Here is a 21,700-nt window from a genome sequence, read left to right as displayed (position 1 = left end):
TTGCTCCCGCGCCTCGCTCAGCCAGTGAGCGGGAACCGGTCTGTATGTGGGATCCGAACCCTCGGGCGGGAGCACCGCCGTGCTTCCCAAGCGGCGCACTATCCAGTGTGCCACCGGGCCGGCCCGACAATTGTAGTTTTCTTTTGGGACTGTCATGTTTCCCTGTTTTTTCATCCTTTTTGTATCTCTGCACTGATGTCTGGGCATCTGGTGGTGGCATAGTCACTTCTTTTAATTTTTGGAGTGGTTTTTGAGGGGAGGAATTCTTACTCATAGCAGTGTTTCATATTGATAGTTGGGTTGGGCTACATAGGTTTGGTTCTTGGTAGGCATGGTAGTAAGTGCTAGATTGTTCCCCTCACCTTCTCCTCTAGTGTAGGCATGCTGCTGTGTCAGATAGGATGCTGGATTCTCATGGCAGGTGGCATGGATAGAGGCAGCTTCTATACCCCTGGCACACTCCCTGCTGTTCTGGTGGGTTCACTGAGTCAGAAGTACCTCTAAGCTCCAGGGGCAGGATGGCATGGATTCAGGTAGCCAGCACAAGGGACAGGTGCAGCTCCTTCTCGCTGCCCACTGGAGAGTGTACATGATGTTGAGTTTGGCAGGGCTCTGAACTCCCAGAGGAGGGTTTGCATCCAGGCAACCAGTGCAAGTGGCCAGCACAGCCCCCTGGTCATTGTCTGCTGAAGCAGGTGCAGTGCAGGATTCTGAATCCCTGGAGGAGGAGAGTGTGGATCTAGGCAACCTGTGCAAGGGACTGGCACTGCCCCTGGATTGCTATCCACTGAGTGGGTGTTGCATTGAGTTAGGTGTGGCTCTGAACTCCCAGGGGAAGGAGGGCATGGATCAAGATGACTGGTGTGCTCCCCTCACTCTCCACTGGCACAGGCAGCTCCCTATGTTGAGTGGGGCTCTGTATTCCCAGAAAGAAGGAGGACACATATCTAGGCAGGTGGTATGCTCCCCCCATGCTCTCTGCCAGGGTGTGCAGGGCCACTGGGTTGGTGGGACTCTGATCTCCCCTGGCTCCTATCCCAAAATGCGGCACTCAGCATCAGCCTGGGAGGGGAATGGGGAATGGTTGACTCAGTACTTAGTTTCCCTCTGGGAAAATGCAGTCATGTGGGCTTGTAGTAGCTCCACACACTGGGCTGACTGTCCATGAGTGCTGTATGGTTACCCTGCAGCCTGGTTTGCAGGCATCTAAGGTGAGGGTGCCTACTGTCAACCCTCCCCCTCCTACCTTGTCCTGGCAGTGTGGGGTTTCTCCAGTCTCCAAGCCAGTCCTGGTCAGGAGCTTCTCCTTTCCTTCTATGTTGCTGTCTTGAGTTTTCAGGTTTAGGGGGGTTTTCTTCATTGTTAAGCTGGGTTACATTGTTTTTTCCTAGACACACTACTCTTCATGTGACTATCTATTTGCTGCTTTGGACTTTCTTTGCACCAGCGGCAAGGGCTGGCCACCTCTCGTCAGCCATCTTACCAAGAAAAAAGTTGAAGTTTTAACCCCCAGTAGTTCAGAATGGGACTATATTTTGAGATGAGGACTTTAAAGAGGTAATTAAGGTAAAATGAGGTCACACTGGAGGTATGGGTGGTCCCTAATCCAATATACTGATGTCCTCATAAGAAGAGGAGATTAGAACACAGACGTGCAAGCACACAGAGGAAAGACTACTTGAATACATAGCATGAAGGTGGTCATCTACAAGCCAAGCAGAGAGGGCTTCAAAGAAACCAAAACTACCAAAACCATGATCTTGAACTTCTAGAGTCCAGAACTATAGAAAAATAAATTGTTTAAGCCACCCAGCCCAATCTGCAGCATTTTTTCATGGCAGCTCTAGCACACTAATATATCCACATTGTTACACATATCAACGGTTTGTTCTTTTTTTCTTTTTCTTTTTTGTGACTGGTAAGGGGATCGCAACCCTTGGCTTGATGTTACCCGCACTGCGCCGAACCCGCGGCGGGGCAGCGCCGCACTCTCCTGAGTGAGCCATGGGGTCGGCCCCAGTTTGTTCTTTTGATTGCTGTGTGGTATTTAATTGTATGAATATCATAATTTATCCACTGTGTTATCACAGACTTTTAAGCTATTTCCAGTTTTTAGCTACTATGAGTAAAATTACCATGAACATTCTTGCATGTGTCTTTTGGGGAATGTGCATTTTATTGAGTATATACCTACAAGTGGAATTGCCGAGTCATTGGGTTTCTATATGCTTAGTAAATAGATATTGCCAAACAGTTTTTCACAGAGGAAACACTAATTTAAAGCCCCTTCAGCAGTATGTGAAAGTTCCCATTTTTCACATTTTCTCTAACACTTGGTATTCCATTGTAGTAAGTATATAGTACCAATTCATGGTGTTTTTATGTTGCATTTTACTGATAACGGAATTGAGCATCTTTTCACATGTTTATTGGCCATTTAGATATCCACTTTTGTGACAATCTTGTTCTAGTCTTTTACCTATTTTTAAATTGGCTGTCTGTCTTTTTATTATTGATTTATGAGTTCTTCATACATTATGGACCTACCTAGTCCTTTGTAAATATCTTCTCTTTGCAGCTCACATTTTCATCGTTTTAATGGTATATTTGGATAAACTGTTCTTAATTTTAGTGTAGCTCATTTAACCAGTTATTTCCTTCATTAGTAATACTGTGGGGGTCTGTCTATCCCAAAATCATGTAAATACTTGCCTATGTTAGCAAACATCAGGAATCAACAAACATTTTCTGTAAAGGGCCAGATAAATATTTTAGGCTTCGTGGGCCACATGTATCTGTGTGGCACCTCTGCCACTGTAGTGCAAAAACTACCATAAACAACATGTAAATGAATGAGTATGACTTCGTTCCAATAAAATTTTATTTACAAAAACAGAAGCAGGCCAAATTTTGCCCACAGGCTATTGTTGCTGAGTTTTATTGATTTAATCCACCCAGACTTGATTTTGTAAATGGATGATGTAGAGAGACAAAATTTATTTTTTTCCCAATTAATCAAGTCACATTTATTAAAAAGACCATAGTTACTACATAGAACTGTACCATGGACATAAATCGAACGACTGTATATGTGTTGTGCTGCCTCTGAACTCTGGTTTAAGGATTTGGCTTTGCTTCTGCAATGTATTCTGTGGCCCTATCAACCTGGTACCACTTTAAGATGGTGTTTTCTGAAACATGAAAATTGTATATATTCTAATCTCAAACCTTTATGAATTCAGAGGACACTTAATTCCTAATAGAGTCAAGACTGAAACATACAATTTTGTTTCCTCGCTTTATTGGAAGGGCTCTTCCTAGTCTGCCCTTTTATTGACAGTGTAGCCTTCAGAAGGTCTAAAATTTTTGTGGGGGTACTGGTTGTAATTACCCCACCTTGTGCTGGCCTAAGATCTTGTCTTTTATCCTGGGAATGGCTGTTACCACCTAGATCTAGTTACCAAGTTGGGTAAATACCCTCAGGGAACCTGGGGCTTCACTATGTTTATTCTCTGGTTTCCCCCCTAATTTCCAGCTATTTTGTTTTGGCCCCTGGGGATTTCCTTTATTTTCTTTCATGCTCCTCTGTAGACTTAAGAGAATGTGTTATATTTTATACAAAGTTTCCAAGTGTTTTAGAAAAGGAGGGCCTGCAGAATAATTTGGAACCCAAAGTTGTTAATTCACTTTTCAGCTATGTTGGATATTTTGCCTAATTGCTGGAAGGAAAAGGAATTACCCTTTGTTTATACTTTAATCTCCCAAAGAAGTTAATATTTAATCCCATTAATGCTTTCCATGCTCTAAATTCTGCTCACCAGTGACCTCTTGCCTACCACTTGCAAGTTGAGAAGGGTGAGTCACTGCTCAGTTTTGTATGAGCCTGAGGTGTGATTAATTTCCTCCTAGATAAAAAACAAACTTCTAAGTAGTAACATAGAGTTACTATGAGACCCAGCAATTCTACTCCTAGATACATACCTAAGAGAAATAAAAATATATGTCTACAAAAAACTTGTACTTGAATGTTCATAGCAGCATCATTCATAATAGCTAAAAGGTGGAAGCCACTTAAATGTTCATCAGCTGAAGAATGGATAAACAATATGTAGTGTATCCATATAATGAAATATTATTTGGCCACAGAAAGAAATGAAGCTTGAAATATAGGCTACGACATGGATGAACCTTGGAAACATTATGCTAAGTGCAAGATGCCAGTTACAAAAGATCACATGCTGTGTGAGTCCATCTAGAACAGGAAACTCTATAGAGACAGAAAGATTCGTGGCTGCTTAGGCTTGGGAGGCTGGGGGACAGCCAAGGGTAGAGTGTGAAGGTGACAGTCAAAGGGTAGAGTATGAAGTCTCTTTCTGAGGTGATAAAAATGTTCTAAAATTGACTGTGAGCAATGGTTGTATGAACTAAAAACCATTGAATTGTATATATTATTTGGGTAAATTGTGAGGTATGTGAATTATATCTGAATAAAGATATTTAAAAAAATATAAGTGGACACAGGGACAGCCTATTTTCTCAGTGTCCCATAGTTGCTCTATGGCTCATGAACAAAACGGTTGTGTGAAAGGGATAACGGCTATGTATAGACTCAACAATATGGACTCCCTCTTATCAAAGTAGCATTGACACGGCTGAGTGTCCAATTTCCCAGTAAGGAAGCCCAATGCTGAACCTCTAGTATAGTGCTATGTACTCCAGGAGCTTTCATCTCCCACCTGGTTGCAGCTAGATTTTTTTTATTTGCTAATTTCTTCCAACAGAGATGGGGTAAGAAACACTGGAACAGACACTCTTCTGGTTATAGATTTTCTTTGCTGCTTCAATGCTTTTATCAGCAGACTACCCTCCCCCCCCACACACACATGGATGGATGTAGTGAATGCCTCACTCATTAGCACAGTATCCCACAACACACTGCTTATGACCAAGAAATTAAGTTAACGTGGAAGAAGTGAAGCAAGGTCTCATACCCACAGGAATATTTGGCTTACTGTATATCCCACCACTTAGCAATTCCTGCCTTTATAAAAAGGAGAAATAGATAATTGAAAACTCAGCCTGAGAGACACCTTGTGGGGTGGTATGAATTGGTATGCACACTAAGCCTGTGACCAATATATGTTACTATTTCTTCCAGAGACAGAATTCACTGCTCTAGGATACAAGAATGGAAGTGAGAGAGGCGATCTCATTATTACACCTGGTGACACACTCATGACATTTTTTTGTTTCCTATATGCTTGACCTTTAATTCTGCTGGTTTATAACAAAAATGGTTTCAAAGAATTGGAAGCTGAGGCTACCTTCTTACCATTTGGAGCTCCCTGTGCCATTTAACCAACAAAGAGAAAATGAGGTTCTTGTATCACCTAGGGTGAGTAGTTATGATTATCAAGGGGAAATCGAGTTGTTATAAATACAACAAGATCAGGTAGAAGGATGCTTGGTATCCTCTGCTGTGCCTCTTAGAACTTCTATATTCAGTGATAAAAAATAACGTAAGATTAAGTCAAGTTAACACAGGAAAGACCAAAAGGACTCCAACTCCTCATGAATGAAGAGCTGAGGTGCTGGCTGAAAAGGAAGTGAATGCCGAGTTAATAACGAGGACAGAAGTTATAAATATTAACTACAGCTTCATGACTACTTGCAATTATGAAGATTGTGGTAAATACCCATATTTTCTTTCCTGTTCTGTTATGCATGTCTTTATAATATACATTAAACACTTTCTTTTTTTCTCTCTCCCTTTTCTCTACTATGTTACACAAGGTAAGGTGGTAATGGTTAATTTTATAATTTATGTCTTAAATTATATCTTATTCTGTGATTATGACTAAACATCATTCGGAAATAGTCTCCCCTTTCAAGGAGCAACTAAAAGTCTTAATTTCTCAACAGAAAATTTTCTAACATGGGTATTTTCAGGAACTTAACCCTCAGATTTGGGAAGGAAGTAGGGCGATCTGACTTCTTTTCTGCTGTCTAAAAATCTTTTTTTTTTTTTTTTTTTTTAAAAAATTTTTTTTTTTTTTTAAAAAATTTTTTTTTTTTTTTAAAAAATTTTTTTTTTTTTTTAAAAAATTTTTTTTTTTTTTTAAAAAATTTTTTTTTTTTTTTAAAAAATTTTTTTTTTTTTTTAAAAAATTTTTTTTTTTTTTTAAAAAATTTTTTTTTTTTTTTAAAAAATTTTTTTTTTTTTTTAAAAAATTTTTTTTTTTTTTTTTTTTTTTTGCAGGTAGCAATCTGGCTTCATGAGAGACTCAAGGCTCTTCAGATAACGCAGCAGAAGTTGAATCCTGACTTGAGGAATACAGGTCATGAGAATTGAGGCTAAAGCCTCTATACCTTGATTGCCTGGGCTGGGAAAATGGGGTAATAAATGCTATTTCCTAGAGCTGTCCTGAGAATTAGAGCCAATGAGATGATGCTGCAGAGCTCAGCAAACCACAGGGCCTGGGACCTAGGGAGGCTCTGTGAGGACTGTTCAAGGGCAGGAAGCACAAAAGGAAGGAAACTCCAGGGAACTCACTTTCCCACCAGGGAGTGAAGCGGCGTGTCATGCTCCAGGCTGAGTGGCTTCCCGCCGAGGCCGTCCTCACCCTCCCGTAGTAAGGTTCCTGGACGTCTGAGGTTTCATTGGTAAGGTCGCAAGAGAGTTCTTGAATACCCCAACAGTCCTCTTTGCTTTTCCATTTTCTCTGTCCATACCTGTAGAAGGGAAGAGACCAAGCTCTGAGTTTCTTTTGTCCATTAAAGGCATCTTCAGTTTTTTCAGTCTCTTACTAATTTTTTAGACTGGGTGAAACCGTCCTCTAATATCAGTACCACTGTGTGTGAAAGCTTTTTGGCAACTCTTCGGTGTCTTTTTACAAATTCCTTAGAGTTAACCACAGCTACCTTGTGGAAAGATAAACTCAACCCTGACACCTTCTCTATCCCTAACATAAGGATTTTAATTTTTCTAATACCCAGCCAGTGTTGCTTCTGAAGCATGGACCAACTTCCATTTTTGAGTACTTGCTTTCCACATCCTTAATGCTCTGAGGTTTCAAGTCTTTGTGGTTTTTTTCCCCACTTCTCGTCAGCTTGCTGTTGAGTAATGTAGCTGATTCTGAGAAGTGGCTGCAACTTGGCATCTCAGGTGATGCTTACTCAACACACATGATTAATCTCTTTATTGCCAAGTGAGCAGAGGTTGTAGTGAGGGCTATGTAGACAGCCCCGTAAGTAGGAGCTGGGAGAGAGGGAGGGAAACCCATGAGAAAAGGTAGTGAGGCAATGAGGCGGATAGGCTGACTCAGCCTGAGACCACGGGATGGTGAAATAGCCAAAGGGAAGAGTAGTGCTTCACCTCCTAATGGTTCATAAATTAGAGCAAAGGCAGTAGGTGACGGCGGTGAGGAATTGGGGACCGGGAGAAAGGTTTTCTAAAATATTTGTTGAAGGACTTGAAATCTAACTTTCTAGCCATACACTGAAAACGTTGCTGGTATCTGTACTCTGTAATCTACTTAATGACAGCAGTTTCATTATATCAGAATTAAAGCAGAACCAGCAACATATACTGAGCACCATTTGAGATTTTTAAGTTGTGTTTATTGATAAGACATTGTCAGCTTAACTGAGCTGTAATAACTGGCTTTTCTTTTAATATGATACCTCATTTTTTGTCCTATCTCAAATGGGACAAATAGTAACAATATACCCACACAAGCTATGTACAACCAAAGTGAAAGTTTTCAAAATTATAAATCTGCATTGTGCTATTGAAAATACCATATAGACAGGAAAGAATCCAGTTATTCTAGGTCCAAAATTTATATAAGCTTGGGAGCCCTCTTTAAGAAAAGAATTACAAATATAAACTTCTTCCATGGGGCTCTGAAGTTTAATCTTCATTAGCTTCATGGTAAACAGCTTCTAATCACTTGTTTCTTTGGACCACAAATAGGTCCTCTTTGGACCTACTTATATTACCTAAGGGGGAGAACAGAGAGAGTACCAATCTCTATTTCCTCTATGCTGAAAGCATCTCCAACTATGCCCAAATCTATTTTTGTAATGGAGAAACCTTTATTGTAAAGACTCGTAAATTTTGTAGTTGCTACACAAAATATGCAGAGAAAAGCAGTTAAAGACTGAGAAACTTCTGGGGATAATCCTTCTGAAATTAATTAGTAAAATAATTAGTAATAAATTAATTAGGAAAATCTGACCTAGGATCTACTCCACGCTGGAGGAACATGGATGAATTTATGTAATAAAAATTGCTATTTTGACTCATACTTGCATCTGATTTTCTGAATTTCTAATGAAAAACCATGAAACCTAAACCGTATATCTCCTGTCTCATGCTCAGCCAGCCTGTCAAACTATGTCAGAGGAGGAAGAGCCTCCAGGAAATCTAGGAGTGGAAAAACTTGCCATTTTCAAATCAGAAGTGTCAGTTTCCAGGCCTTGATCCAGGAAAGGAGTACATTTTATCTGAGTGTTGGCAATGATCCAGCAGGACCAGCCTGAAGATCACAGGAGAGAAACATGCAGCAGCATGTTCCAGTTTGTGTTTATGCTTGCAGGAATCATTAATTTTTTAAAAGAATTTTAAAAATAGTAAGCCCCACTCTAAAAAAATGAATTTCATGTTAAAAAAATATTTTACACGCTCACCTCTATGTTAACCACCATTTCTTTTTCAATTATCAGGAGTTTTGCCTTAATTGAGAACTGACTATGTGTGAAACAAGTCGCTTGCATTCATTTGACAGGTGTGTTTTGAGAGTCTACCATGTGTCAGGCACTGTCATGGAGCCAAAGGTCGAGCCTATAAGATGTAGGGTTGAAGTGTCTGCCCAAAAGACTGCACATCGCTTGTGTTTGAGTCCCCATGCAGCTTCAGGGGAGACAAGTCACTTGTGTCTCTACCTCTGCCTCTTCTCAATCCCTATGAAGCTGAGAACAGCTCAGATCCTAACACTCCATTGCATTCTAGAACGTGTTATCCCAGTGGCCATCTCTACCAGCTGGAGGCAGCTCAGTCTACTTACATTTTGTATTGCACAAAATAGACACTGCTGTTGCCGGTAAGCACCCTCCCAGGCTGCCAGCGCAAAATGTTGTGAAAATTCCGGGACTGAAATTGTACCCTCTGAGGCTTCAGAGATTCATGGGCTGGCTGAGTTCCTAAAATAATAGGAGAAGGAAAAACATCGAACGTCCATTTGAGCACCATTGTTATTAGCAGTAGATTTCAGTGTGATGCGTGCATCAGGATTCTCTGAAGTAGTTCTAAATGCAGGGGGTGGGGTAGAGCCCAGAAATCAGTATTTTGAATCTTTAATGAGATGATTTTGATTCAGGCTAAAGTTTCGGAACAATGTGTTCCAGATTATAAAAACATACAGGATATCCTCCCACCCTATTTCCCAAACTGTAGAGAGGAGACGAAACATTGTCCTTAGTTCCTTCCCAGATAGTGATGGGATATAATGGCTGAGATGAAAGATCTTCACTAAGGCCCGCTCATCCACCTTCCTGGGAACCACTGTATTACCACTACTCCAAGGCAAAATTTGCCTGGGATCAATTTTGGCTCCAGGACCTCAGCCCAGTGCTCGCTTCCACCTTTCTCAGGTTCTCGTTCAATCTCTGGGTCCTGCCTCTGGGTGGGTCTGCCTTTATTGTCCCTCTCCTGAATGGCTGTGCTCGCCTGCCTGCATCCTGGCTCCCCGTGGCAAGCGTAGCTGCTCAGATGAACTAGCCCACACTAAGGAGGGCGACTGCCCAAGTCCCTGCTGCAGGGCTGAGTGTTTCTGAGAACAATCATGGCAGGAGAGGGGATCACTCTGCCCTGGCATGGCTTGTGCTTTCTTCCTCAAATCACGTGACATAGGCGTCCCAGCCTTATGTGCATTTAGTCCCAGGGAGGCAAGAGACCTTTGGCAAGTTTTATTCTAGGGTCCAAAGTTTCTGATAAGGGATTAGAACTTGGGCAGAAGGAGGGGTCAGGAAGCATGTCCTCTGCTTTCTCCCTGACCTCATCTTCTGGCACTCTCCCTCTTGCTTCTCTAGAGTGGTCCCCCTGCTCCTGCTCCACCATGCCAGTGATGATCCCACCGTAGGGTTTCTGCATTGGTGCTTTGCTTTTCCCGGACTACCCTGCCCCTGGATTTCCATGTGGCTCATTGCACCACTTCCTTCAAATCTTTGCTCAAATATCACCTTACTGAGATGGAAGAAAATACTCAAGCCATGATCTCAGCTTTGAACTTTCAAGATGTGTTATTTTCTAATGAATGGGGCTGTTTCCTCAGCTATTTTTTCTTCCCAACCAAATAGTGTTAATACTGTTATTTTTTCTTTTGTTTTTATCTTTATTTTTTGGACTTCCTTCCGGGCAAGAGTGTGTTTCACAGTTGAGTTAGCTCATCAGAATCATTACCTGACCAATCAAATTTAGTACATGAAAATTCGAGAAGTTCTTAGGAGGTGATAGGCACAATTTCCTACAGACCTGCCTAGAGTTGATTGGCTAACCTGAAGACAGATGGCTCAGTACCCTCTTATCTCTTCTGTCTGGAGATTTCTTCTCTCATTCTTTTACCAATACCATTGCTACCACCACTGACAATGATAACAACTGACCTTGCGCCAGGCATGGGGGGACTTTTGTCTGCATTGACCCACTTCATTTGCTCAGCTCTTCTGTGAGAAAGGTGCTATTGTGGTCTTCCTCTTACAGACTAAAAAACTAGGCTCAAAGAGGTGAAGAAACTTGCCCATCAGCAAATGGGTGTGCTGATTTTGTACCTGGCAGTCTGACCCCAGAGCCTTCCTCTTACCTACCCTAGAAAACCAAGAGCAAGTCCTCGGCAGAGAGGAGCTCAAGGAGGCAGAGCAATCGGAGGCTGAGGATACTGTTTCTCTGCCTCCTTCTCCCCCCTCCTCCTTCTGGCTGTCATTCTTTGAACATTGAACATATATGAACATCAGACATATGTTAGGCACTGTGCTCAAATACTTACAACTTATTGAATTCCTACAGCCACCAAAAAAGGTAAGTAATTTTATTACTGCATTTTATAGATGAGGAAGCTGAGGCTTTAAGATGTTGTGTATCTTGCCCAAGGTTACAGGCCAGGTAAGATGCAGAGCCAGGATCATTTTGGTGGCACTTGAATTCCTACCATAGTTTGCTAAACAATTCCTTGTAGTTATCAAGGACCAGAGGCATAGTCTACTCAATTCCACACATTTCTGGAAGATGGAGGCTTAAATTACTTTTATGTAGCAGTCACTGGACAACTGTGTGGTCTTGGAAAGTTCCTTGAACCACTTACACTGACTGGTAGCCATTGCTAACTTGGGATTCTTTTTTTTTTTTTTTCCTTTTTGTCTTTTTTCGTGACCGGCAACGGATCGCAACCCTCAGTGTTGCGCCCGTACCGGACTGGGACCGGCAACGGGATCGCAACCCTCGGTGTTGCACCCGCACCTCGTTCAGCCAGTGAGCGGCCAGTCTGTATGTGGGATCCGAACCCTCGGCAGGAGCGCCGCCGCGCTCCCAAGCGGCACACTGTAGCAGTGCGCCACCGGGCCAGCCCTAACTTGGGATTCTAATAGCCTTACTCACAGGTATGTGGTTAGAAGAAGCTCTACACTTTTGAAGAGTTCTCCACGAATATCAATAGAAAATTCCACATGTTGTTTATGGCCCCTATTCTGTGCCAGGCACTGCTCTAAGAATTTGACATACATCTGATATTAGACAAAGGCAACAAAAATCTACATTGGGGAAAAGACCGCCTCTTCAACAAGTGGTGCTGGGAAAACTGGATATCCATATGCAGAAGAATGAAACTAGATATGCATCTCTCACCATACACTAAAATCAACTTGAAATGGATTAAAGACCTAGGTATAAGACCTGAAACCACAAAATTACTAAGGGAAAATACAGGTGAAACACTTCAACAGTTTGTTCAGGGCATGGGCTTTATGAACATGAGCCCGAAAGCACAAGCAGCAAAATAAAAAATAAACAAATGGGAGTATATTAAACTAAAAAGTTTCTGCACAGCAAAAGAAACAATCAACAGTGAAAAGACAACCTACAGAGAGGGAGAAAAATTTTGCCAACTATGCATCCAACAAGGGACTGATATCCAGAATATACATAGAACTCAAGCAATTATACAGTAAAGTAAATAAATGACCCAATTAAAAAATGGGCAAAGGAGCTGAATAGACATTTTTCAAAGGAAGACATACAAATGGCCAACAGATACATGAAAAAATGCTCAACATCACTAGTCATCAGGGAAATGCAAATTTAAACCTCATTGAGATACCACCTCACTCCAGTTAGACTGGCTATGATGAAAAAGACGATGAATAACAAATGCTGGCGAGGGTGTGGAGAGAAGGGAACACTCCTGCACTGTCGGTGGGACTGAAAATTAATACAACCACTTTGGAAAACAATTTGGAAGTTTCTCAAACAACTATAGATAGATCTTCCATATGATCCAGCAATCCCTCTTCTGGGTATATACACAGAGGAATGGAAATCATCATGTCAAAGAGATACCTGCACTCCCATGTTTACTGCAGCTCTGTTTACAATAGCCAAGATATGGAACCAACCTAAATATCCATTAATAGATGAGTGGATAAGGAAACCGTGGTATATATAAGACTATGGAATACTACTCTGCTATAAGAAAGAATGAAATACTCCCATTTGCAACAACATGGATGAACCTGGAGAAACTTATGTTGAGTGAAACAAGCAAAGCACAGAGAAATAAACAGCTCATATGCTCACTCATATGTGGGAGCTAAGGGAGAAAGAAGGCAGGAAAGACCACAGTAGTGCCGTGATCCAACAGAGGGAGGGAACATTCCTAGGGCTACAAATTGGAGTTGAGGAGAGAAGGGGAAAGAGAGGGAGGTTGGGGGATAATTGGAAGTGGACAAAGGGTACAAAATTAATTTCTGGTAATGGGTATGCCCCAGTATGAATCTGGTCCCCACATCATGGGCAGGAGGGAAGACAATCAGCTTTGTATCTCATGAATATTTGCAATAAGTAAGTAAGTAAGTAAGTAAGTAAGTAAGTAAGTAAGTAAGTAAGTAAGTAAGTAAGTAAATAAATAAAAAGAATTTGGCATATGCTAACTCATTTGATCTTCATAGTGACCTACAGTCCCCATTCAACAGATGAGGGATATTGAGGCACAGATGTGTTAAATAAATTGCCCAAGTTTTTCTAGATAGCAATTGGCAGAGTTGAAACGCAGACTCTAGCAGCTAATAGTCTGGTTTAGGAGCCTGTGCTCATAACCACTGTGTTGTATTGTCCCTTCAAGGAAAAAGAAATTCTAAAGAGAGAGAGAGATGGATGGACACTGGTCCTCCTCTTTAGTAGGTACTCATGGAGTTAAGTACATGTGGAGTTATTCAGGCTGCAGATAGAGACTGACCCCATGTCTGTTCTCAATATTTAGTGACGTAAGAAAGCTAAGATTTTTACAAAGCCCAGAAAAGCACTAGGGATGTTTCTAACAGTCCCTTGACCAGACTCAGATGACAAAGGTGGGAGCAATTAAAAAGACATAAAGCACTTACCTGTTACCGCAGTCAGGAAGAAACTGACGAGGAAGCCTAGAAAGCAATGTTTAGGCGTCATGGTTGCAAGTGTGACTGATCGGAAAACCAGTGTTTCCTTCCATGAGAGGACAGCTCAGGACAGAAGAGGAAACTATAAAATCCACAAACCGAACATCCCTCCTGGGTTTAACCAAAGGTTGTGGGTGCAACTACAATCTTGCTTTGTTACTGCATTATATTATTATTTTAGGGAAATTATAAAAGTCTTAGAATTACTTCAAAAAAACTTGCTGTAAGTCACTATTACATGGAAGGTTTTTTTTGTTGTTTTTTGTTTTGCTGGGGCTTCATTAGCTGTGGAAAGGCAAAACACTGATGATGGGCAGACCTGGAGGGCAGGGTAGGGCAGAGATTGTGCAAGCTGCATGCAGGTGAGGGAATGAAACAACTCATGGGGCCTTAGGGGAATCTGGCCCCAGGAGGCAGAGAGGCTGCCAGGACCAGGACTTGACTGACAGGGTGACTGAGTAATGGGGTGGCAGGAATAGCTATCAGAGCCCCCGGCAGTGGTTCAAAGCAGGTGAGGTCTTTCACTGGTTCTTCCTTTTCCTCCCTTTTCGGTCGCTCCCGGGTGAACCTCCCTGGTGTGACTTGTACCCTCCCACACCCACTGGCTGTCCATGGGGCTCTCTGCCTTCCCCACCCCCAGTGGCCCTGGGCCCCACTCTACTAGTGTCTCTTCCTTTTCCATACTCACCCCTGGTTTCTAGCAATCTGGATAAAGATTTTGAGCCTGTTGAACCAAATGATTCCTTAAAAGGATGAATGTGGAGGGCAATCATTTTGAGCTATATTAGATATTTTTCATATCTTCTTTGAAATCTGATTGAACTAAGTCATCTGTTCTTTGCTCATGATTCATTATATTGCTTTTTCTTACCAGATTTTTTTTACCACGTAGTTTTAGAGGTACTAAAATAATACATTAAAGCACAAGAAAGTCATAAAGATTTTCTTTTGTTAAAAAAAGAGGCTCTTTTGGTCAAAAGAAGAAATGAATTCTGGCTCCCTTCTCTTGTGTAGTCTCTTTCAAGTTCTTGGTAGAATAGCCTCTTTAGTAAGGAATAGTGATGGCTGCTGAGCAGTTATTCAACCTTCCATCCATCCATCCATCCATCCATCCATCCATCCATCCATCCATCCATCCATCCATCCATCCGATAACTTTTAACACATATATGCAGCCCTACCTCAAACTAGGCATTGTTCTCAGCAGCAAAAGTGCAGCAGCAAGACAGATAGACATTGCCCCTGCCTTCCTCCACTTCTGAAGGGGGAAATGACAATAAGGAGCTAAGGCAGGGCTGTGACTTCTATTCATCTCTCCTTCCTGACTCTTCTTCTTAAATGGCAAACAAAAAGCCACTTTGCCTCCACCTCCATCGCAAAGATTAGCCACGACTAGAGCTGTGAGGGGAAAGAGAAAAAATGGAAGAGTCGAAAGGTCAGAGATGGAGGCAGAGTCTTCAAAGAGAGAGGGGAGGACCACCTTCTGTATGGAGAAAGGATCAGAGGGGAAGTTGTTCTCAAGTGTAGACCCCCACCCCAACCCCATGTCCCAGCATCTGTGGACAATTCAAGATACTTGGGTGCCTGGGACTGTGAAGCCTGCATGGAGCTGTGCACGGAAAAGCTTGTTCCTGAATCAATGTGTTTTGGAACAGAGCCTGTTGGGAATTTCCTCAAGGATCAGATCTTAGACCAGGCCGCTACCATCGTCACATAACAAATTTCACAGTTATTGAGGACAGTTATGACTCAGTCTTTTGGAAACCAGAACTGTATGGACAGGCTTACGAAGATAACACCAGATTTTTCTGCATCTCTTTGCTCTGTCACTCTTCTGAATCCAGACTCCTTACTTCTTCCAAGTGAAGCTTTCATTGCTTATATGGTAACATATGCTTTGAAAGAAGAAGCCCGCAGCATATCTTACATTCCCTGTTCACCTTCTTGGTGCACCTTGTCTTCCAGGCTTTTCAGCATCATGTTTTGCTTACACTTGAACTCTGTACTTGGCATTAATTTTGGTTTTTAAATGGGGGATGATAATCTGGGTTTGAACTATTGATGTTCAATATCTTCAACACCAATAGATCTTGTTTCGAAGCAACCAAATTGTGTCAAGTTCCAGTTAGAAAAAAAGAAAAATATTTTTAATTCAAGGTTTTATATGCAGAGAAGCAGAGATTGAAATTGAGGTTAACACTGGGTTACTGACTTTGGAGAATAAATAAGGGGAAATTGAGGGAAGGGGAAGATCGTGGAATACTTAAGAATTGACGTCTCCTCCAAAATGTGAGCTTTTGTGCTATGTTAAATTTCAGAAACCAAACTAGTCCTGTCACCATTCAGTGAGCTTTCTAATTGTGTAATATCATAACCTGTGTAAAAGCCAACACTGCCAGGAGGGCCTCAAGGTAGATGAAAAGATAAATTTAATTCTAATCTCCCATCAATTTGGAAGCAGAAGCGTTTGTACAGAATGTTCCCAATGAAATGCAATTTGGTTTTGGGAGTAAGAAAATTACAATTAACGTGGGGGGGGGGGGCTCTGCTCTGCTTTGCTTCAGTCATAATATGCTGGCTTCAGACTCCTTCCCTACCTTCCCCTGGGTCTCCCCGACAGCCCTGCCCCCCACCCCTCAGTAGGGAGAATCCACCTTAATGGTGACAGCGGATGCCTCTGTGGTGTTGTCTGGAGAGAACTTGCCTAAGCCCCTGCACTGGACAGACGTGATCTTCCTGCTTTCTCCTCAGGGCTTCCAACAGACCAACAGTTCATCTAAGTAAGGACTTATTAATTATATTTAGTTGTGATATGGGATTTTGGTTATTCTTTTTATTTTTTTTTTTAGAGATACATATCGGAGTACTACAGATGAAATTGTATTTCTGGGATTCACTTCAAAATAATAGAAGGGGTTGGGAAAGGGGGGTGACTGGCCACGAGCTGATAATTTTTGAAACTGGATATTGGGTACATGGAGGTTTATCATACTCTCTACTTTGGTATGTATTTAAAATTTTTCAGGGCCGAGCCCGTGGCGCACTCGGGAGAGTGCAGCACTGGGAGCGCAGCAGCGCTCCCGCCGCGGGTTCAGATCCTATATAGGGATGACCGGTGCGTTCACAGAGCTCACTGGCTGAGTGCGGTGTGGCCGGTCTCAAAAAGGACAAAATAAATAAATAAATAAATAAATAAATAAATAATAAAGTTAAAAAAAAATTTTTTTTCATAGCAAAGGAAGAAGATTTTTAAAGTTTATCTCCAAGATGTTATCTTCATAAAACTCCTTTTGGTAATTTTAATGCCATTTTAGTGTCAATAATAAGACAGTAATTATGGGGCAGCGTGTTAAGCTCTCTCCCTGTGTTTATTGTCTTAATTAATCCTTTCGACAAGCCTAGGAGGTTGGTATTATTATCCTGACATTACAGATGAAGGAAGTGAGACATAGAGAAGCTAAGAGAACCCGACTAAGGCTCTCTAGCAAGTACTGACAAAGGAAGGATGAAATCAGATCTGGCTGACCTCAGGGCCTGAGGAGTGTCCTACAATGACTATCGTGTTATTCTTCACTTGCAATATCCATTCCATAAAGGGATTGAATGATGTCAAAGAAGATTTAGCCATTCACTTCTCTAGTTATTTATTCACTCAAACAAGTGTCTGTTGAGCACCTGCCTATGCCCGGTACAGTGCTGGGCATCAGAGAGGCAGAAATGAGCAAGACAGCAGAGCCAGTCCTCATGGAGACTGCAGCATTTTCTTCAGCCAGGTCTCAGTAGCAAAGGGCCACATTTTCCTGTTGCTCTTTCAGAAAGGTGTTTAAAAACTGGTGTTCAGTGTTCCTTGTGTGGTCTTCATCGATGGGGGGTCAGATTGATTGTGTTTCTGCTCCAGGTTTGTCCCTCCTTCTATGATTTGGTAAGCAGCTGGGCATCTTCTAAAAGTTTCATCATGAACTAGAACTTGAACTTCACCCTTCCCTCCCTCAGACCTGTGAAAACCATAACCTGTAGTACGAACAATTGGGGAACTATTTGTTTTTTTCTTTTTTTGTTCATTGGGCCCCTCAACAACTCCACTGAGTAATTCCTATGATTTTTTTTTGTGTGTGTGTGTCTTTTTGTCTTTTTTCCGTGTCCGGCAATGAATCGCAACCCTCAGTGTTGCCCCCGTACCGGACCGGGGACCGGCGACGGGATCGCAAGCCTCGGCGTTGCTCCCGCGCCTCGCTCAGCCAGTGAGCGGGAGCTGGTCTGTACGTGGGATCCGAACCCTCGGACGGGAGCGCCGCCGCGCTTCCCAAGCGGCGCACTATCCAGTGCGCCACCTGGCCGGCCCTTCCTATGATTTTTAAGCCTTTAAGCAGTCCTGTATTCTGGAAATATCTGGAATGCAATTTAAAATAGTTTGTGGACTTGAATTCAGAAAAAAAGGAACTTCATTATTTAAACACAAGCAGTAAGCACAGTTGCTAACCTGACCAAGTTTAATTCTGAAACCGGTCTGTATGTGGGATCCGAACCCTCGACGGGAGCGCCGCCGCGCTTCCCAAGCGGCGCACTATCCAGTGCGCCACCTGGCCGGCCCTTCCTATGATTTTTAAGCCTTTAAGCAGTCCTGTATTCTGGAAATATCTGGAATGCAATTTAAAATAGTTTGTGGACTTGAATTCAGAAAAAAAGGAACTTCATTATTTAAACACAAGCAGTAAGCACAGTTGCTAACCTGACCAAGTTTAATTCTGAATGATTTTTGGGCTATGAACACATACATTATTTAAAATCTCCATTCATAGGACTTAGGGCTTCATTAAGTTAACTTTTTCTGCTCTTCGCTCCCGTTTTTCTGGATAAAAGACGCTTTGATTGATCTTGACCAAGGTCCTTCACTGACCTTGAAACCCCTGCTGGAGATCATCAGTCATTATGCCCATATACTAGCATACTCATGTGTGTTGTTTTGACCCTGGAAATAACTTCATTGCATAACCAGAATCCAACAGGCTGTCACCCTCTCTACTGCAACCACCTGGGTCCCTGCTAGCATCGCCTCTTGCGTGGGTTGTGGCCACGTCATCTTTATTGGTCTCCTGCCTCTGCCACTGTCCTCTGTATCAGGTCGAGTGTTCCTTTTAAGTGTTAGACTAGAACATTTTGCTCACAATCCTCCAATGTCTTCCCATTGCACTCAGAGTAAAAGTCAAAATTTGTGCAGTCCCCTGCTAGGCCTTATGTAATCTGGCCCTGTTATCTCTAAATTCATTTCCTACAACTCTCCCACCCTGCGGTGCTCCAGCCTGGATGGCTTTTTTGCTGTTTCTCCAGCATGCCAGGCACATCCACACTCTGGAAAGGTCCCCTGTACTTGAATATTTTTCCTGACATGCCCAGGCTCATTCCTTCACCTCCTTCATGTCTCCACCCAAATATCACCTTATCGGTGGAGTTCTCCATGACCGCCCAAAATAGCAGCACTTCTCCCTGCCAGCTGTCCCCATCTCCTCTATCTGCTTCATTTTTCTCCATGGCACTTTCCATCATTTGACAGGCTATGTTTTATTTTATACTTGTTGTCTACCTCCCCCACTGGAACATAGGCTCCATGAGGACAGGGACATTGTATGTTTTGCTCACAGCTTTATCTCCTGCACTTAGGACAGAGCCAGGCACATTGTCGACACTTAACACGTATCTAGTGAATCAATGAAAAGGAATGTGATATTAGCAGCTGACATGAATTTACAAGATTTAAGCTAAAAAAACAGAAATATGCTTCTCTGCTTTTTAATGACCTGGGGTCTGAGTCCTGAGGGGAGGTGGCTGAGACTCTTTGGTCGATGGGGTCATATAATTCAGTCAGACACACACAGGCGAAACTGTCCTTTGCAAAATTGGCACCACAGATATCTCTTCAGCTGGACAAATTAGTCTGCGTGACCTGGGAATTATCTGCTTCTTAAGGGTTGGATAGACTTTCCTGAGAAATCGTTGGGGTGCTTTTCTGAGTGGGGGGTTAGGGGGTGGAGCCATATGGGGAATAGTGTTTCTTTGCTAATTTTCTGATGGTAATTAGTCTGTTCAGACTTTCTATCTCATTTAGGTTCAGTTTCTGCAAATTACGTTTTCTTTAGAAGAGTATCCACTCCATTCATGCTTTTAAATTTATTTGCAGGGAGTTGAGCAAGTTGTTCCCTTATGATTTATCTAATTTGCCCTGTTTCTGTGGTTTCCCTTTTATAATTTCCTATTCTGAGTAGGAATTTTCCCTTGTTTTCTTATTATATTTTTTAATAAATTAGGTCATTATTTATCTTTAAAAAAAATTTAAAAGACCATATTTTGTAATTAGTTATGTATTCTACTTTATAAAAAATTTTATGTCTCATTCTTATCACCTTTTACCTTTTACAATTCCCTCCTTCTATTTAATTTGTTGGGATTTTTAGTGGAAACTCCTTGAGCCAGATGTTTATTTCATTTGTTTTATTCCTTATTTTATACCAATACAACTATTTACAGCAGGAATTAAATGTATTTCAGAGGCTTCCCCAATGGCTGTGAAATGCGATGTTTTCATTATTTTTTTCTTTAGCAGAATTCTGCAACTTAGATTACTTTGTCTGGCCCAGAGGTTTTTTAGGAGAGAATTAAAAACAAAATTTCCACCAAGAAGAGCTATTTAATTTGTACTTTCATTGTTGTTTTTTCATGATTTCTAGGGAAGAAGAAAAAGATCCTGACTTACACAACCATGTTCAATTTGGAAATCCCCTGTCGTATTGCTTTGATGTCTGGGAATTGAAGGGCAGAAGGATGGATTAGCCTTTACTATTCAATTTACTGTTTAACTTAGTACTCAAGAATAAAGATAAACTATATCAACTAGACAACTGCTTAGGTGTACATCAGTCAAACAAGGTGTACACTGGACTTCTGTACAAAATCTCAAAATCCTCATGAACCCCAGAGTAAGAAAAATGCCTTTTGCATTTTAAAAGTGGCTTTTAAAAAATGATTTTACTGTAGCATTATAAGTAGCCTTATAAGTAACAGAGTGTATTTCCAACTTCACCTAAGGCTATTTCTGGATGCAGCTGTGGGTTGTCAAAGTTAAATGAAGCATGACACATATTCATGTTGTTCAAAGACAAGTGAAAGGGTGAGTGTTTCTTTTTTTATATAGGAAGCTAGAGACATCAGACTACAGTGGAAAAAGCAGGGGCTTTGGACAGAGGTGAAACCTGAGTTCAGATCTCTCAAAATACACTTCCCCTGAGTTTCATCCATTTGCGATAGGGTCCCCATCATGGTACTCAAAGGCCTGTAGGATGCCATTTCTCACCCCCCTGAAATGCCCACACAAACCCAGAGTACTCACTGAATTTATTTCATTCCTGGGGTCTCTGGACTCTTTAGCTGAATTCATTTAAACATCCCATATTCCCCAAAGTAGGGGCTCCACCTTAACAGTGCAGAGGGCTCCTATCCCCTAACCCCTCCCCCAAGTCCCTCCCTCAGAGGCTCCTGCCCGAGGTCTACCTGGGCCTTAGGCTCCCATGTCCCATCCCTCAGCTGTGCCTTAGCCTCTGAACTGCCCTTATCCTGGGCCCTGAGACACCCCTCCCATCCGCACTCCGCAAGGCCCAGCCCTGCCTCTCAATGTTTTATTTGCATTCCAACTTCCTACTATGCTGTGTTCCCAAGATACACTTTTTAGATTTTGAGTTTACCTAAATAATGACTTTTAACTTTCCCATGCCTCGGTTTCCTCACTTGGAAAAAATGTATAATACCAGCCTCACTAAGTGGCAAGGAGGGTCAATGAGAGAAACTCTGCCAAGCATCTGCCTATGGCAGAGGCTTGTAAACATTAGTTCTCCCTCCCATTTCTTTCCTTTTGTGGCAGCAGGAGGGACCGTATGCCCCACGCTACACAGAGCTGCCATAATGTTTTCCAGACATGGAGCAGGAATCAAGATGTGTGCAAAGAAAGGAG

The 21,700-nt window shown here is 41.9% G+C and overlaps 1 protein-coding gene across 1 annotated transcript in view; it reads right to left on the bottom strand.

Moving 5' to 3' along the window:
- The window catches only part of IL22RA2 (interleukin 22 receptor, alpha 2), a 21,643-nt gene extending 7,859 nt beyond the window's left edge, over positions 1-13,784 (bottom strand). Inside the window, exons 1-3 of the mRNA XM_008574028.1 lie at positions 13,651-13,784; positions 9,069-9,204; positions 6,554-6,732 (exon numbers count right to left, since the gene is read on the bottom strand). Of these exons, the coding sequence (XP_008572250.1) occupies positions 6,554-6,732; positions 9,069-9,204; positions 13,651-13,711 (376 nt within the window). The 5' untranslated portion in view covers positions 13,712-13,784. The remainder of the gene's footprint in view (positions 1-6,553; positions 6,733-9,068; positions 9,205-13,650) is intronic.
- Between the last annotated feature and the right edge of the window lie 7,916 nt (positions 13,785-21,700).

The sequence above is a fragment of the Galeopterus variegatus genome, unplaced genomic scaffold (genome assembly GCF_000696425.1).
Source record: "Galeopterus variegatus unplaced genomic scaffold, G_variegatus-3.0.2 Scaffold4, whole genome shotgun sequence".
Lineage (NCBI taxonomy): Eukaryota > Metazoa > Chordata > Mammalia > Dermoptera > Cynocephalidae > Galeopterus > Galeopterus variegatus.
The sequence above is the reverse complement of the archived record's forward strand: the minus strand, read 5'-3'. Positions and strand labels throughout refer to the sequence as shown.